The following is a 16,800-nucleotide window of genomic DNA, read 5'->3' as shown; positions in this document are numbered from 1 at the left end:
TGATGCTTTATGTCTCAGTGCAGAAAGAACTCAGCAAGAGGCAAAGTGATATATAAGAGGTGATTTATTAGAATAGGATGCTTGTGAACCTTACAAGCAGGCTGGTGAGGGAGGGGGGGTGCTGTGCCCCAAGAGCTTACAGTGCTACAGTTTTATAATCAAAGGAAAGGCGGGGAGGAGGAGAACTTTTTTTGTCTTTCTTGAGTAGACATCATTAGCTCCTCCTCCAAGTTGAGCAGGGGAGTGTTTTCCTACACAGTCAAGCTAGGTCCATAATTTTTTTTTTAATGTGTACAGAGAGCATGTCCTGGGAATCATTAACTTACTGAGCTCATGGGGCAGGATGTGGGGCTCATGCCATCATTGTTTCATTGTTTGGGGACACGTCTCATGCTTGTGTTGCATGGTTTTGTTGCTAATCAAGTCTGCTTTCTTGAGTAATCATTAACTTATGGGGTCTCCCATAATTATTCTACTTACAATCCCCTAGTGGGATTAACTAATTACCTATTTTGTCCCTTTACTCTGTCCCTATGAGAACCAAATCACCAATATATTTGAGGTATTGCTATGCCTCACAGGAACCTTGGGATCACCTTGATGGCAATAAGGAACCAATGAAAGGTTTTACAGTGGAGATGCCACATGAGATTTCATAAAAATTAGTTTGCCTAGTCCAAAGCTGAAGGTTCTACACCAGACTTGTGAGTCATGTCTCACCTATGCTTACTCCCCACGTTCGGTCACCAAGTCCTGTCCATTCTACCGCCCCAAGGCCTTACGGCTGACCCTATCTCTGCCACCACCCACTTGATAATTCTAAAAGCAAACGGATCATAGCATTGCCCCACTCAAACTCTGCCAAAGCTCGCTCCGGTTTCTATCAGGATAAAATACAAAGGCCCTTCCTTGGCATAGCAAGGCTCTCTCCCCAACCGGACTCAGGCGCACCTAAGAAGGGCCCTGGGGCTCCCAGCTTCCGTCTACTTATCTCTGGCTAGAGCCCACCTCAGACGACAGTCTTGGGTTATCATAATTTAACAACCGTCAAGACAAGAAAAAGTGGATGGTTGGAGTTTTGCTTTTTCCAATACACTCGAGGGGCGGGGCAGGACCTGGCGGGCTGAGCCCAGAATTCCGCTGTGCCCACATCCAACATGGCGGCGGGATATCTGCGTTCCGGCCAGGGGCGTTCACTGACAACGCTGCCGTAGGAGAGGCGCCATCTCCTCGGCCCTGCCCACACTTAACATGGTGGCTGTGGGGCCAGGCCGACTCTGCTACGCTAGCCTTGCCCGCCGGCAGCGGCGCTGGCTGCGTCACGTGACGTCACTGGAGCTTGGTCGCGCTGCTTTTGCGTCGCGGCTGGCGGGAGCGGGAAGCGGATTCGGATTGCCTTCCTCTGCTCTGTGGAGGAAAGTGCTCTCTGGTCCTAATTCCAGGCCCTGCACCCGAGCAAACCTTCGAGCCTGACCCTCCGTGCTCGGCCACCTTCTCGATCGCACCGGAGCCTCAGAGCTGCAGTCTCGTGTCGCATCCCTCAGCGCCTCAGTTACTAGCTGCGATGCATGTGATCAAGCGAGGTGAGAGGCCGGGGAGGGGCTGGCGGGTGAGGGACGCGGGCCGCCGCCGCCCTGCAGTTAGCCGCTCCTGCAGGCTTCTGCCACTTCCCGCGCTACCGGCAGCGGTTTCCCGCCCTGTCAGCCGCTCGGCCTCCTGCCCTTTCGTCAGTCTGTCCCCAGCCCCGCTCTGAGCTTCAATCTGCGCCCCTCGGCTCTGTCATCCAGCCGCATATCTAAAGAGTAGTAACACCTTTCCCTTAGCGAGTTGTAACTATGTGCGCCCAGCACTTTGCAGGCGGTACTTTATTCCTCTCCGCGAGCCCCTGAGGTAGGGATTATTAGCTCCGTTTCGGGCAGAGAGAGGCTTCCGGACTGCATGGTCACCCAGTTAGATGCTGGTGACGCCGGACTTCGAACCCGTAGCCAGCAACAGTTTTATTGTTGTTCGTCACAACAATAAAAAAAAGCTGGTCGCCTGTCCTAACCTAGGCCCCGGGGAAGCTAGGTAATCAGGGGCTCTGCATTCTATACGGGCACCTACCAGCTTCCTGATCTCTTTTTGTGGGGTGAAAAAGTCAGTCTCAGACACAGACATCTCCACAGAGTTGTCGCTCCGTGTTTCCATTGTTGGGAAGAGTAGCCCCAGAGGAGTTTGGGATCGGGACTAGTTGGTTTTACCTTTGATAGGAAGAGATAGGGAATTAGAGTAGGGTGGCCAAGACATCTTCTGACAGGGTGGGGACCGGGAAGACCCAGGAACTTGTGTTCTTCCTGGACACATTTTCCGTTAGACTTGCTGAGGACTTCCTTTGTGTCAGTCCTTTGCTTGATTCTGTGAAATTAATTTTAAGAGGAGACAGACTAGGGCAAAGCATACTTTTAACAGAGAACCATGTGGGACAGATAGGAACAAGTTTTGAGTCTACTCAATATGCCTCTGTTAAAGCATTAAAGTTATTTCAAAATTGTAGGCACTTAGTAAATACTGGTTGACTGACTGTTTTGTCCACTAGGTTGTGAGTGTCTCAAAGATGGGGACTTTATGCCCAAATTTATTACTGAACCTGCCCATGAATAGATGCTCCAGAAGTGGGTGAGATAATTAGGTTGGTGCAGAAGTAATTGCGGTTTTACATTTTTGAACTTTGCTGTTTGGTATTGGAATACATTCTTAAATAAATGTGGTTATGTTATACATTATTTTAATGTATATTTCTCACTTTGTGCTTGTTTTGCTGAAGATTATTTGCTATTTATTTTTATATTTATTTTAGACTATAGAAATGATGTTAGACAAAAAGTAAATTTGAGCGATTTTTTTGAGTTCAAAATGGGTTGTAAAGCAGCAAAGACAGCTTGCAACATCAACAACGCATTTGGCCCAGATCAGATCAGATCAGATCAGTCGCTCAGTCGTGTCCGACTCTTTGCGACCCCATGAATCACAGCACGCCAGGCCTCCCTGTCCATCACCAACTCCCAGAGTTCACTCAGACTCATGTCCATCGAGTCAGTGATGCCATCCAGCCATCTCATCCTCTGTCGTCCCCTTCTCCTGCCCCCAATCCCTCCCAGCATCAGAGTCTTTTCCAATGAGTCAGCTCTTCTCATGAGGTGGCCAAAGTACTGGAGTTTCAGCTTTAGCATCATTCCTTCCAAAGAAATCCCAGGGCTGATCTCCTTCAGAATGGACTGGTTGGATCTCCTTGCAGTCCAAGGGACTCTCAAGAGTCTTCTCCAACACCACAGTTCAAAAGCATTAACTCTTTGGCACTCAGCCTTCTTCACAGTCCAACTCTACATCCATACATGATCACAGGAAAAACCATAGCCTTGACTAGATGGACCTTTGTTGGCAAAGTAATGTCTCTGCTTTTCAATATGCTATCTAGGTTGGTCATAACTTTCCTTCCAAGGAGTAAGCGTCTTTTAATTTCATGGCTGCAATCACCATCTGCAGTGATTTTGGAGCCCAGAAAAATAAAGTCTGACACTGTTTCCACTGTTTCCCCATCTATTTCCCATGAAGCGATGGGACCGGATGCCATGATCTTCGTTTTCTGAATGTTGAGCTTTAAGCCAACTTTTTCACTCTCCACTTTCACCTTCATCAAGAGGCTTTTTAGTTCCTCTTCACTTTCTGCCATAAGGGTGGTGTCATCTGCATATCTGAGGTTATTGAGATTTCTCCCGGCAATCTTGATTCCAGCTTGTGTTTCTTCCAGTCCAGCGTTTCTCATGATGTACTCTGCATATAAGTTAAATAAGCAGGGTGACAATATACAGCCTTGACGTACTCCTTTTCCTATTTGGAACCAGTCTGTTGTTCCATGTCCAGTTCTAACTGTTGCTTCCTGACCTGCATACAGATTTCTCAAGAGGCAGATCAGGTAGTCTGGGATTCCCATCTCTTTCAGAATTTTCCACAGTTGATTGTGATCCACACAGTCAAAGGCTTTGGCATAGTCAATAAAGCAAAAATAGATGTTTTTCTGCAACTCTCTTCCTTTTTCCATGATCCAGCGGATGTTGGCAATTTGATCTCTGGTTCCTCTGCCTTTTCTAAAACCAGCTTGAACATCTGGAAGTTCACGGTTCACATATTGCTGAAGCCTGGCTTGGAAAATTTTAAGCATTACTTTGGCCCAGGAACTGCTAATGAATGTACAGTGCAGTGGTGGTTAAAGAAGTTTTGCAAAGAGAGCCTTGAAGATGAGTGTAGTGGCCAGCCATTGAAAGTTGATGACAATTGAGAGCCATCATCGAAGCTGATCCTCTTAGACAACCACTCAAGAAGTTGCTGAAGAACTCAAAGTCGACCATTCTGTGGTCCTTTGACATTTGAAGCAAATTGAAAAAGTGTAAAAACTTGATAAATGGATGCCTCATGAGCTGACTGAAAATTAAAAAAAAATAATTTGAAGTGTCATCTTCTCTTATTTTACTCAACAATGACCGTTTCTCGATTGAACTGTGAAATGTGATGAAAAGTGGATTTTATATGGCAACTGGTGATGACCAGCTCAGTGGTTGAACAGAGAAGAAGCTCCAAAGCCAAACTCGCACCAGAAAATGGTCATGGTCACTACTGGGTGATCTGCTGCTGCTCTGGTGCACTATAGCTTTCTGAATCTTGGTGAAACCATTACATCTGAGAAGTATGCTCAGCAAATCGATGAGATGCACTGAAAACTGCAACGTCTACAGCTGGCATTGGGCAACAGAGTGGGCCAATTCTTCTGCACTACAATGCCTGACGGCACGTCACACAACCAACACTTCAGAAGTTGAATGAATCGGGCTACGAAGCTTTGCCTCATCCACCATTACCTGACCTCTCGCCAACTGACTACCACTTCTTAAAACATCTCCACAACTGTTTTCAGGCAAAACGCTTCCACAACCTGAGGAGGCAGAAAATGCTTTCCAAGAGTTCGTCGAATCCTGAAGCACAGATTTTTATACTACAGGAATAAAGGAACTTATTTCTAATTAGCAAAAATGTGTTGATTGTAATGGTTCCTATTTTGATTAATAAAGATGTGTTTGAGCCTAGTTATAATGATTTAAAATTTACAGTCTGAAACTTCAATTACTTTTGTACCAAACTAATACTTTAAAATATAGAATATGATGAGTGTTGTAAGTAGGAAGGTAGTTGATTTGGTTGTAACTAGGTCATTTACAGCCTAGAAATAGAGTTATGGCCCTTCTTGTCATTAGTATCTTTGAAACATCATTCTCTACATTTCTGCAGTCTCCCATTTTAGCTGTTGAGACCAAAGACCGAAACACATAATGTACTTTTGTTGGTTGATTCCTGTGAGAGGGGACGATTCAGTATTTTTAGACCTTTAGGAAAAGATATGGAAGGATGAGAAGCTCTTAAGATACATCTGTAACAGATGAATCAAAAACTTGTGGTCATAAATCTCTGGAGTGGGTAACACCTCTGTGTTACATTTTTAACCTTTTGGGTCCACTTTCAAATACTGTCCTTTAAAAAGTACTACCTACAACAAAAGGCAAGTCTTATTTTGTTTCTAATTCCCTCAGAGAACATAATTTGATCCAGATGGTTTGCTGCTAGACTGCAAGTAATATTCAGCAAGGCTTGTTCATATACAAAGTTGTACTTAAGTTAATTTTACTTTTCATCTTTAATTTGTTTAGGGTATTCTCTCCTCCCCTTATTTTTGGGATGATAGTATAGAAGCAGACTAACACATGCAATTTTTGCCAATCGTAGTATAATTATTCAGTAGGGCAACTGCAGTAAACTTAAAATACTTACTGAATGTAGTAATGTCTTGCCAAGCACCATGAGGTAAATAGCAGAGGGAGAAGGCATCTCCATCTTCCATGATCTTAGGGCTGTTAGGGATATAGGAATAATCTATATGAAAAGTATTAGATAACAGAAGGAAATAGTAGATGAATTTTTCTTATCTGTTGTCTTGTTATTCTTGGTGGGACAGCATCGTATTGCTCAAGGAGGTTAAGATTAAAAGTTGAGAACCATTGGAATAAATGCAGTGCAGCCGAGTTGTAAAATGTGCTTTGAAATTCAGTATAGTGTTTTCAAAACTTTGGGTTGTAACCCACAGTAAAATTATTTTCCATTATGACTGAGTAAACACATGTGTATGTAAGTATTTACGTAAAACTGAAACAAAGTTTGCAAAATAATACTTTCTAAAGCATCTATTTGCACTCTGATAATCTCTTCTATTCCAGATCCTCTCTCTCCCGCACCACCCTTCCTCTCCTTCCTTCCCATCCTTTCTCATTCCCTTAACAGCCCACTGTATAATTTTACAGATCTGTGTGGCTACTGTGCTCGGCACTGAGGTTATTGTGGTGAGTAGGCAGAAATAGTTTTGGCTTTCAAAGATCTTTACAATCAATTGAGAAAAATAGACAAAAACATTAACATAAGATGATCAGTATTCTAATATGTAAAATACAGGCTAAGCAGCCCATTCATTCAATTATTCAGAAAGTATTTACAGTCGTTCCCCTGTATCCATGGGGCATTTGGTTCTAGGACCTGTTGTGGATAGCAAAATCCATGTATGCTCAAGTCTCATGGTCATCTCTCAGTCTCTGAGGATTCTTCATGTGCAAATTCCAGTTCAGTATCCAGGGCTTCAACCAACCACAGATCATATACTGTTTATGGATGTGGAACCTGTGGATTCAGAGGACTGACTATATTCAGCATCTCTTTTATGCCGGGAACTGTGTTAGGTACTATGGATTCAGCAGTGAACAAAACAAGCTAAATTCCTTTTCTGACTGGAGTTTACATTCTGGTGTGAGTGACTGACAGTAGTTAAATGTATACAAGAAACAAGTAAGAATGAGTTAATTCCAGATAGTGGTTTGTGAGATGGTGGTGGTAAAACAGGGTAATGTGATAAAGATGAATGAAAAGGTAACCTTGGATTGGATCCTCGGGTAGGGAGGTGACATTTCAGATGAGCTCTGAATAATACTAAGAGCCAGCTGTGTGAAGATATGTGAGCTGAACTTTGTAGGTATAGGGAATAGAAAGTTCATATCTTGCAGAAGAGGCATATACTTAGTCTTACAGTATTAGCAAAGTCTTCCTGAAGAGAGGAATTTAAAAAGACAGCTTATACCCAAGAGAAAATCAGACAATTAGTGTTCAAGAGGATTTCACAGGAGGAAGAGGGCAATGTGAGTTACAGTGTTTGGGGCAGGTTTCACCGATGTGGTGAGAGTTGGAGAGTGAGTAGGAGTTAGATGTACGGAAAGGTGGAAGAAGGACTTTTGGGCAGAGTAAGGTATAATCAGTTATATGGATGTGGGAATGGGAGGCCTTATTAGAATGTAGGATCCTTATTAGGATCCTTTTACAAGGATCAGCAGAAGAGATGTGGGACCAAATTAAGGAAGGCCTTGTTTGAGAGAAGAGGATAATGTAAGAAGGGATTAGTGATATGATGAAATCAGTTTATGGGTTGAAAAAAAATGACCAAGTGAAATGATAGGCTAGAGAACAGTGAATCACTTATCCTTTAGCCCTTTAGTACGCCTCCTCTTCCCAGTGTGAATTTAGAGAGTTGGTTTTGTACTTTTTGTCAGTTTCCTGATTAATTTGACAGCTGCAGATTTTCAGCTGCCTTGTGGTCACCTATCTGCCTAACCAGTTAGTAGAGCATTAAGGGCTCAGTCCTGGTGTGTGCCAACTAATTTACTTTATTTCAGAGTTAAACAATGCATATGTGAGTCTGGTTAGAAAAGGAGATCACAATGGTAATCAGAAAGAGAAGGGCTATCTTAGTTAATGTATTAGTGTTTAAGAAAAACTAACTTCTTTTATTGATGATGGGTTACTAGCAGTTTCTTATTGTTCATTATTCTTTATCAAACGTTTGAGAAAGTCCTTGGGCCAGCCGGACTTTTTGTTAGGAAGAAGGAAGAGCTGTAGGATATAAGTCCAAACCATGAAAGGACTAACTATATAAGGTCCATATGTATGTGCTTCCATATCCCCAAAATAAAAAATAAGAGGTTGCCTCTGGAAGATTGTTTTGAGTTACAAGTAGAAAGAAGTACTTCTTTACATGGTATGAAGTAAATTCAAATCATTAATTACTCTAGGAGAGTACAAAAGCCATATTTATCATGAAGGTGTTAGGATGGAGATAGGTTTATAAATCATTTAGCATTCAATAGTTATTTGAGTACCTGCTATGTGCTAGGCCTTGAGCTTTGGTCTGGGCACTGGGGAATAAATACATTGATAAATAAATCACAACAAAATCTTTTTCCTTTTGGAAATTATATTCTAGTGAAAGAGTCATACAGTAAACAAATACATAGGTAAAATATAGAGCATGTCAGATGATCAGAAGTGCTTGGAGAAAAATAAAGCATAGAAGGAGCGTAAGAGGGGCAAGGTTGTGTTTGGGGCATTGGAATTTAAAATAGAGTGATTGGGGAAAACCTTATTGAGAAGTTGACATTGAGCAAAGATCTAATAGAGGTATATATAGTAAGCAGTCAAGGTTGCCAGGGTCAGGTGGGACAGTAGGAGGTGACCTGGAGGAGGGGGCTCAAAGGACAGGTTATGTAGGATTCTGTGGACTATTGTAATAATTTGACTTTGATTCTGAAACAGATGATAAACCACTCTTGGCAGTAATGACATGGTTTTGACTTAGGTTTTAAAGAATAATTATGCCTGTCATTTGGGACAAGGGTTGGGGGGGACAGATCATTTGGGAAATTTATTGCAAGAATCCATCTGATATGTAATGTAAGGGAAGACTCAATATAGAATCTCTCCTTTTTGAAGATGAAAAAATAATCTCTTAATGAATCTCTTGGGTGTCTGAGTCATTTGTCTACAAAAGAGCATTTCGTTTTGATCAAGTTTAAAAAGTTTACATGCTGATTATGTTTGATTCTTTGGCACTGCTAACTTAGTAAGTGCTAATACGAATTGCATGGTTTGATTCTTTAGATGGCCGTCAAGAGCGAGTTATGTTCGACAAAATTACATCCCGAATCCAGAAGCTTTGTTATGGGCTCAATATGGACTTTGTTGATCCTGTAAGTAAATAGGATTTATATCTTGTGTTGCTTGTTTCATGTGATTCCATTTACTTGTCTCTTACCTCTTCCCCTTCACTCTCTTGCTATATATACATATTTTGGTTTGTGAATTTATTGTTTAAAACTTTTTTTTATTCTGGGAATTCCCTGGTGATCCAGTGATTAGGACTCTGGGCTTTCACTGCTGTGGCCCGGGTTCAGTCCCTAAGCCATGTGGCATGGCAAAAAAACAAAACAAAAAGACAACAAGCAAACAAAAAATTCACTTTTTCCCCTAAATTTTTGTCTATGCTGTGAATTCTGACTTCTCAGAGAACTATAAAGCTGAGGAAAGAGGAAAACTTGACATTAACATTTCACTTAGGGGCTTCCTTGAGTAAATTATTTTATTCATAAGTGCAAAAATCGGTAGTAAAACTTGTTTGAAATTGTGGTCATTTGGGTAGAAATTGGTTTGAAATTTGCTTTTTTTGTTATCCATATGGAAAGGATACATTAAAGTAATATAGAGTTCACAGCCAACCTTTAAATTCAGGAGAGCCATAAGCAAGTTGCTCTGCTTTTCTCCTCAGCTTCTGTAACTCCTCTACTCTAGACCTGCAGCATCCCTTATCTAGACTACTGTCCATAGTGGTCTCTAAACTGTCCTCCAGGTTTTCCTCACCTTGCCATCTTCCAATCCATATTCCACATGACTTTCAAAATGATCTTACTAAATAGAGTCTCTAATAAATCTTTTTCTTAAAACTCATATTGTCCCATCCTTGTTTAGATATTTTATCTATATTACTATCCTGAATAGTCATTGGAAGGAGTGATGCTGACGCTGAAGCTCCGATACTTTGACCACTTGATTTGAAGAGCTGACTCATTGGAAAAGACCCTGATTCTGGGAAAGATTGAGGGCAGGAGGAGATGGGGGTAACAAATGATGAGATTGTTGGATGGCGTCACGGACTCAATGAACATGAGTTTGAGCAAACTCTGGGAGATGGTGAAGGGCAGGGAAGTCTGGCATGCTGCAGTTCATGGGGTCGTAAAGAGTCGGATATGACTTAGTGACTGAACAACATCTGTATTACTGTAGCCCTTGCACTGGCCTCATAGCATTAACCACCTAGTATAGAATTTAACTATATGTTCCTAGCCTCCCCCAGAGTTGTTGGGGAGGCCCGTATCTTGTTCTTGCGATATCCACAATGCTTAACACATACATAATTAGATGCTTGATAAATATTGAATTGACCAAATGGTCGAAAGAAAATAATTTTATACAGCTTTAAGATGTATTTATTATCATTTCCCTTTTACATTTAAATACTACATTTCCCTTTTACATTTAGAATATTAGAGTTGGAACAAACCTGAGAGATCATCTTATTTTATCTCCCTTGTTTTATAGATAAGAAAGGTTCAAAGAGAAGGGGGATGACTAGTACAAGTGAGTGAGAGTATAGGAAGAACAATATTGGTATCTTGACTCCTAGGTATTCTGTTGCCAGTTGCATGCATTTCAGAGTGCAAGGGTGCTGGAGCCAACATGAGCATTCTAGGGTAGATGAACAAATCTGCATGCTTATATGGAGTGGTTATTAGCACATGGATGTTGTTTTATTCTGAGTTCTGATTACTTGCCTTGGAGCACCAGAAAGTGTTTAGAAGACTTCATTACTCTTTTACTGAACATGACTATCTGCTGAGAAGAAAATGATCAGAAGAAACTTGAGTTTAGGTCTAACATGTAATTGGGATAAATTTTAAACTAGTAATTACACTTTTTTTTTTTTTTTGAGAGAGGCATGTTTTGGTCAACTGGGAAATGACATTCATTTTCTGTTGGATTTAGTTCAGTTCAGTTGCTCAGTTGTGTCCGACTCTTTGCGACCCCATGAATCACAGCACGCCAGGCCTCCCTGTCCATCACCAACTCCCAGAGTTCACCCAAACTCATATCCATCGAGTCGGTGATGCCATTCAGCCATCTCATCCTCTGTCGTCCCCTTCTCTTCCTGCCCCCAATCCCTCTCAGCATCAGAGTCTTTTCCAGTGAGTCAACTCTTCTCATGAGGTGGCCAAAGTACTGGAGTTTCAGCTTCAGCATCATTCCTTCCAAAGAACACCCAGGGCTGATCTCCTTCAGAATGGACTGGTTGGATCTCCTTGCAGTCCAAGGGACTCTCAAGAGTCTTCTCCAACACCACAGTTCAAAAGCATCAATTCTTTGGCACTCAGCCTTCTTCATAGTCCAACTGTTACATCCATACATGACCACAGGAAAAACCATAGCCTTGACTAGACGAACCTTTGTTGGCAAAGTAATGTCTCTGCTTTTCAATATGCTATCTAGGTTGGTCATAACTTTCCTTCCAAGGAGTAAGCATCTTTTAATTTCATGGCTGCAGTCACCATCTGCAGTGATTTTGGAGTGCCAAAAAATAAAGTCTGACACTGTTTCCACTGTTTCCCCATCTATTTCCCATGAAGTGTTGGGACCAGATGCCATGATCTTCGTTTTCTGAATGTTGAGCTTTAAGCCAACTTTTTCACTCTCCTCTTTCACTTTCATCAAGAAGCTTTTTAGTTCCTCTTCACTTTCTGCCATAAGGGTGGTGTCATCTGCATATCTGAGGTTATTGAGATTTCTCCCAGCAATCTTGATTCCAGCTTGTGGTTCTTCCAGTCCAGTGTTTCTCATGATGTACTCTGCATATAAGTTAAATAAGCAGGGTGACAATATACAGTCTTGATGTACTCCTTTTCCTATTTGGATTGATCTTTTTTTTTCCTTTGCGGCCACACAGCTTGGGCAACCTTAGTTTCCATCAGGGATTGAACTCCTGCAGTGGAAGCTTGGAGTCCAACCACTGGACATTCAGGGATTCCCTAATCTGTTTTTTTTCTTTTTTTTTTGAGATTCAATAAATACATACATATATACAACTTAGATTGGTGTGCCGCAGTCCATGGGGTTGCAAAGAGTTGGACACAACTGGGCGACTGAACAGCAGCAACATACAACTTAGAATTTGTCTTTCTTGACTTGGGCATTGTGTATTTTAAAAAGGGGTGCCTCTTACAGTATGGTCTTGAAAACAGTGAAATGTAGTGAGGTTGAATGGGATATGGAGCCAGAAGACTTAGACATTAAAAACCTTGGGCAAGTCCCCGTAACCTGGTACCTCATGTAAAGTGGGGATAATTATAATACCCATCCCACAGGTAATTGTGAAATGTCAGAGAAGATTATGAAAGTTGAGATATTTTGTGAAGTGTTAAAGAAGTGAAGTGAAGTGAAAGGCATTCAGTTGTGTCTGACTCTTTGTGACACCATGGATTGTAGCCTGCCAGGCTCCTCTGTCCATGGAATTCTCTAGGCAAGAATACTGGAATTGGTTGCCATGCCTTTCTCCGGGGGATCTTCCTGACCCAGGGATGGAACCAGCATCGCAGGCAGATTCTTTACCGTCTGAGCTACCAGGGAAGCCATTCACACCAGGGAGGTGTTAAAGGGTATCTAACTGCTCAGCCCCAATTCTAACTTACACTTTGATCTCCTTTCACTAGACTGATTAAAGTTTGATTTGTTTGCTTTCCTGTACTTGTCCTTAGGAATAATTGGGGGAAAATAGGTAAGTATATGGCCTGAACCATGATTACATACAGAAAATTTGAATGAAAGATGGGAAAATACTTATAGAAAAATTGGTCTGTTTTCAGCTGTTTCCCTATGTGTCTGTTAATCTTTGTAAAGCTCTACTTAGACTTTAAAACTAATTTCCTTCTTTTCTTCACTCCTTCCTCCCTTGCCCACTCCCTGCCTCTCTCCCCTCTCTCTCTCCCTCCTCCCTCTCCCTCTTTCCTTCCTTCTTTCTTTGGATGCTTCATTGTATATGTAGTATGCATTTTCTAGCAGCTCTATTCACTTATGAAGTCTCATTACTAAATTTTCCACAGCGTACAATTCTGAAAGATGATTTTTCATAAAAGGAAATTGTCTTTTATTTTGATGTAAATTTGATTGTTTTCTTCATTGCTCTTTTAAGGAAGATGTTGATTTTTGGAAAAGCACAAGTAATTCTTAGCTTTGCTTTTATAGGCTCAGATCACCATGAAAGTAATCCAAGGCTTATACAGTGGGGTCACTACTGTGGAACTGGATACTTTGGCTGCTGAGACAGCCGCAACCTTGACTACTAAGCACCCTGACTATGCCATCCTGGCAGCAAGGATTGCCGTCTCTAACTTGCACAAAGAAACCAAGAAAGTATTCAGTGGTGAGTCTAGAAGAAAAAGAAAGAATTTAGTATTCTCAGAAAATGTATAGGCATACTAGAATGAAACCTTGAGTATCAAAAGAAAAGTTATATCTTGTTTAAAAAAGCGAAGTGTGCAAGTTGGTGGCAGAGGGAGACTAGAACTTCCTGTTTCTCCCTGCTGCTCATCTGCTGCATGGAAGGGTCAGTGAAAACTTTTCTTTATCTTTTTGTTTTCTCTCTATTTTTTTTTTTTTTGAAGCTCCTCATTACATGCTTGGTGATGGTATGGTTGGAAAAAAAAATTATTGATAATTCCTAGGTTAAACAAAATGTTACAGTCAGTCTTTTGTCACCATTAGTCATCACTCCCATTTTACAGTTCAGAATGTGGGCAAAAGACAGTTAAATAATTTGTTAAGTATATAAAAAGTGATATGTAAGAAGTCAGCTGGTAGACTGAGAGTAGAAATCTTTTGGCTCTCAATTCCAGATCTTTTATGTGGGACTTTAAACATTATATCTCCCTCTTCAGTAGATTTATAAGAGTAAAGATATCAGATCTTCCAAAATTGATCTATGGATTCAAGTCAGTGTCAGAATGCCAGCTTTGTATGTGTCTGTATTATATGTAAACTCAGAGGACCAAATATCTGCTATGATGTCTGAAAGAGAGAGAGCTTATTACTCAATGTGCATTTATAGAAGTAAAATCCTTGAGATGATAGAGTTTGAATTTTAAGTTGAGTTTCTGTTTTGTTAGGATAAAAGAAAACTTGAGATTATAATTTATGCTTTTCTTTATTTTCACCTAATAAATCCTTAACGGGGTAAGATGTTAGAATCATCTGGCAGTCTTTTTCAAAGAGCATATGCTATACTATAAGAGCATATGCTCACTCCAACTCTGGAAAGTTATTTCTTTAAGGGTTTCCTTATTTTACTTATGTAAGTTTCTGTGTATATTTATATAACATGTATTTGTCCATTGAGCACTGTCTTTGCTAGGTACTAAGGTGAGTTGGGATGAAAAACAGTTGAGAACCACTTTTAAATTGTTAACCTGAGTATTGAACTTGCTGTTAAGTGATTTTGGTATTTTAATTTTCTGTTGTTTTGTTTTTAGATGTAATGGAAGACCTCTTCAACTATATAAACCCACACAATGGCAAACACTCTCCCATGGTGGCCAAGTCAACATTGGATATTGTTTTGGCAAATAAAGATGTATGTATAATGCTTTTCTGGTGAAAAAATTTTTATAGGTTTTTTTTTTTAAGGCAATGAACACATTTTAAAAAATTTAAACACTATGATAAGTGATAGAGGTAAAAAGTAATTCTCCTTCTCTGAATCCTAGTTTTCTTGTCTAGAAAGAATAGCACTTTGTCATTTTAAAATGTATTTTTCCAGAATTGTTCTATAACACATGGTGTATGTACATTTATTTTGCCTTTTAGTGGTAATGTACTGTGCATACTATTCTTTCTAATATTTTTTTCACTTACAGGTGTATCTTAGAGATAGTTCTTTATTAGCATTTATAATTTTACCTTATTCTTTTTAACACCCGCATAGCATTCCATCCTATAGCCATATCATCATTATATATATATATGTAAGAATTACTCTAGTGATGAATATTTGTTTTCCATTTATCACTGCAGTCGCTATTCTCATATGGTAATGAGTTGCTCATAGATGAGTAATTGGTGAGGTAAATCCTTTCAGTGGAATTGCTGAGCCAAAAAGTATGTGCGTTCAAAATTTTGGTAGACGTTGCCAAACTGACTTCCAAAAAGGTTGCTCAGATAAAATTTTGGAAGATCTTCTTGCTCAGCTACTTAAAAATTATCCATTTGTGTTTCAATTCCTTTCTTAAGTACATCTCAGAGGACAGAGGGAAAGATGGGTAGATCCAGCCAGGCCTTTTGCACACAGATTTATTTACCATGCATATCTGCACAGATTAGAAATCAGTTTTAACTGAAGGTAATAGAGTGATTCGTTGGCTATTTGTAAATATGTATCACATGTTAAAGAGACTGAGAGAAAACTGAGTGAGTTGTGTTCATGTGTATTCTCTTGAAGATGGGTGAGAAACAAAAATTAATGACATCAAAAACCTGTATCTAAAATATAAATTTTGATAATCAAGTATCTCAGTTCTCCATTAATCATGCAAAGCCCCTATCTGCCTTTGGCAACAAAGATGCCCTTAAAAGTTTAAGAGAAAGTGAGGAGTTTTGTATAGATTTTTCTAGTCCTCGGACATGGATCCTTATATGGCAACACTGATAGTATTTTTAAAAATTGGCTCTATGTTCCTCTATCCAAAATGATTATTAGTACCTAATTGCTTTCTTTCCTTTAAATGGCTTTATAGCCTACAAAAGCTCTGTAACAATGGCCAGTTCTGCTTTAAAACATCACTGTCACAGCAATATTTTGTTTAAAACCTGTTAAAGGACTATGGATTTGATTAGCCTTAGAATTAATGTAATTGTTTATCATATATTGTTATGTGCAGTTTAAAATGGAAAATAAAGATATGTATTAGTATTTATATGGCTCCAATACTTTTGGATTAATAGCTAATCTAAAAACATGTTTTAGGATGATAATATAGTCCCTTTTATGCTCATATTCTTTCCCTTTTTAGAGACTCTGTAAGCACAATAGGGAAAGTCACATTTATGTTTTTACTTATGTACAACTTATATGTTTCTTCTAGTCTTTTAATGTATGTGTTTTTAAACCTAGTTAGGATACTCAATTTATGTAATTTTTTTCCTTAATATTAGGTATGGATTTCTATTCTACAACAATAATACTTAGTGTTATCTCTTGTATCCTGTATCAATTTTAGTTCTGAAATCAGGGCTGAAAGGTAACAAATTTTGTGAAAATAAGTCTAATTATCTTAATTATGGGTTTTTGTTTTTGTTTTTTTAAACCTTCACTAGCGCCTGAATTCTGCAATTATCTATGACCGAGATTTCTCTTATAATTACTTTGGCTTTAAGGTAAATAATGGGTTTCAAATGAGTGGGAATTCCTTTTTCAATTAGGAAATGCAGTTTTTTGTTTATGTTTTAGTGATATAATTATAAAGGTAGTAATTTGTTGGGAGTTGGGATGGTCCTGAGGGATTAGTGCGGTTAGGGTAGTGGTGATTGTTTGAATTAAAGAAAGATAGCTTATTCATTTGCAGTTTCCAAATTTTCCAAATACTATTTCTGGATACCCGTGGAGTTATGCAAGTAATTTGCCAGAATGATTCAATATTATTCTGTATATGCAACAACTATTTATTGAATTCCTGCTATGTGCTAAGTGATTTTCTAGGTACTTTTTTGTTGATAAACAGTGTTATATAGTGATTGAGAATGTGAATG

The 16,800-nt window shown here is 39.6% G+C and overlaps 1 protein-coding gene across 1 annotated transcript in view; it reads left to right on the top strand.

The window, feature by feature from the left end:
- The first annotated feature begins 1,279 nt into the window (after nt 1-1,279).
- RRM1 (ribonucleotide reductase catalytic subunit M1) overlaps nt 1,280-16,800 on the top strand; it is a 40,196-nt gene continuing 24,675 nt past the window's right edge. The window contains exons 1-5 of the mRNA XM_055548920.1: nt 1,280-1,583; nt 9,058-9,146; nt 13,246-13,423; nt 14,529-14,629; nt 16,369-16,428. Of these exons, the coding sequence (XP_055404895.1) occupies nt 1,565-1,583; nt 9,058-9,146; nt 13,246-13,423; nt 14,529-14,629; nt 16,369-16,428 (447 nt within the window). The 5' untranslated portion in view covers nt 1,280-1,564. The remainder of the gene's footprint in view (nt 1,584-9,057; nt 9,147-13,245; nt 13,424-14,528; nt 14,630-16,368; nt 16,429-16,800) is intronic.

Source organism: Bubalus kerabau, chromosome 15, assembly GCF_029407905.1.
Source record: "Bubalus kerabau isolate K-KA32 ecotype Philippines breed swamp buffalo chromosome 15, PCC_UOA_SB_1v2, whole genome shotgun sequence".
Classification (NCBI taxonomy): Eukaryota; Metazoa; Chordata; class Mammalia; order Artiodactyla; family Bovidae; genus Bubalus; species Bubalus kerabau.
The sequence above is the reverse complement of the archived record's forward strand: the minus strand, read 5'-3'. Positions and strand labels throughout refer to the sequence as shown.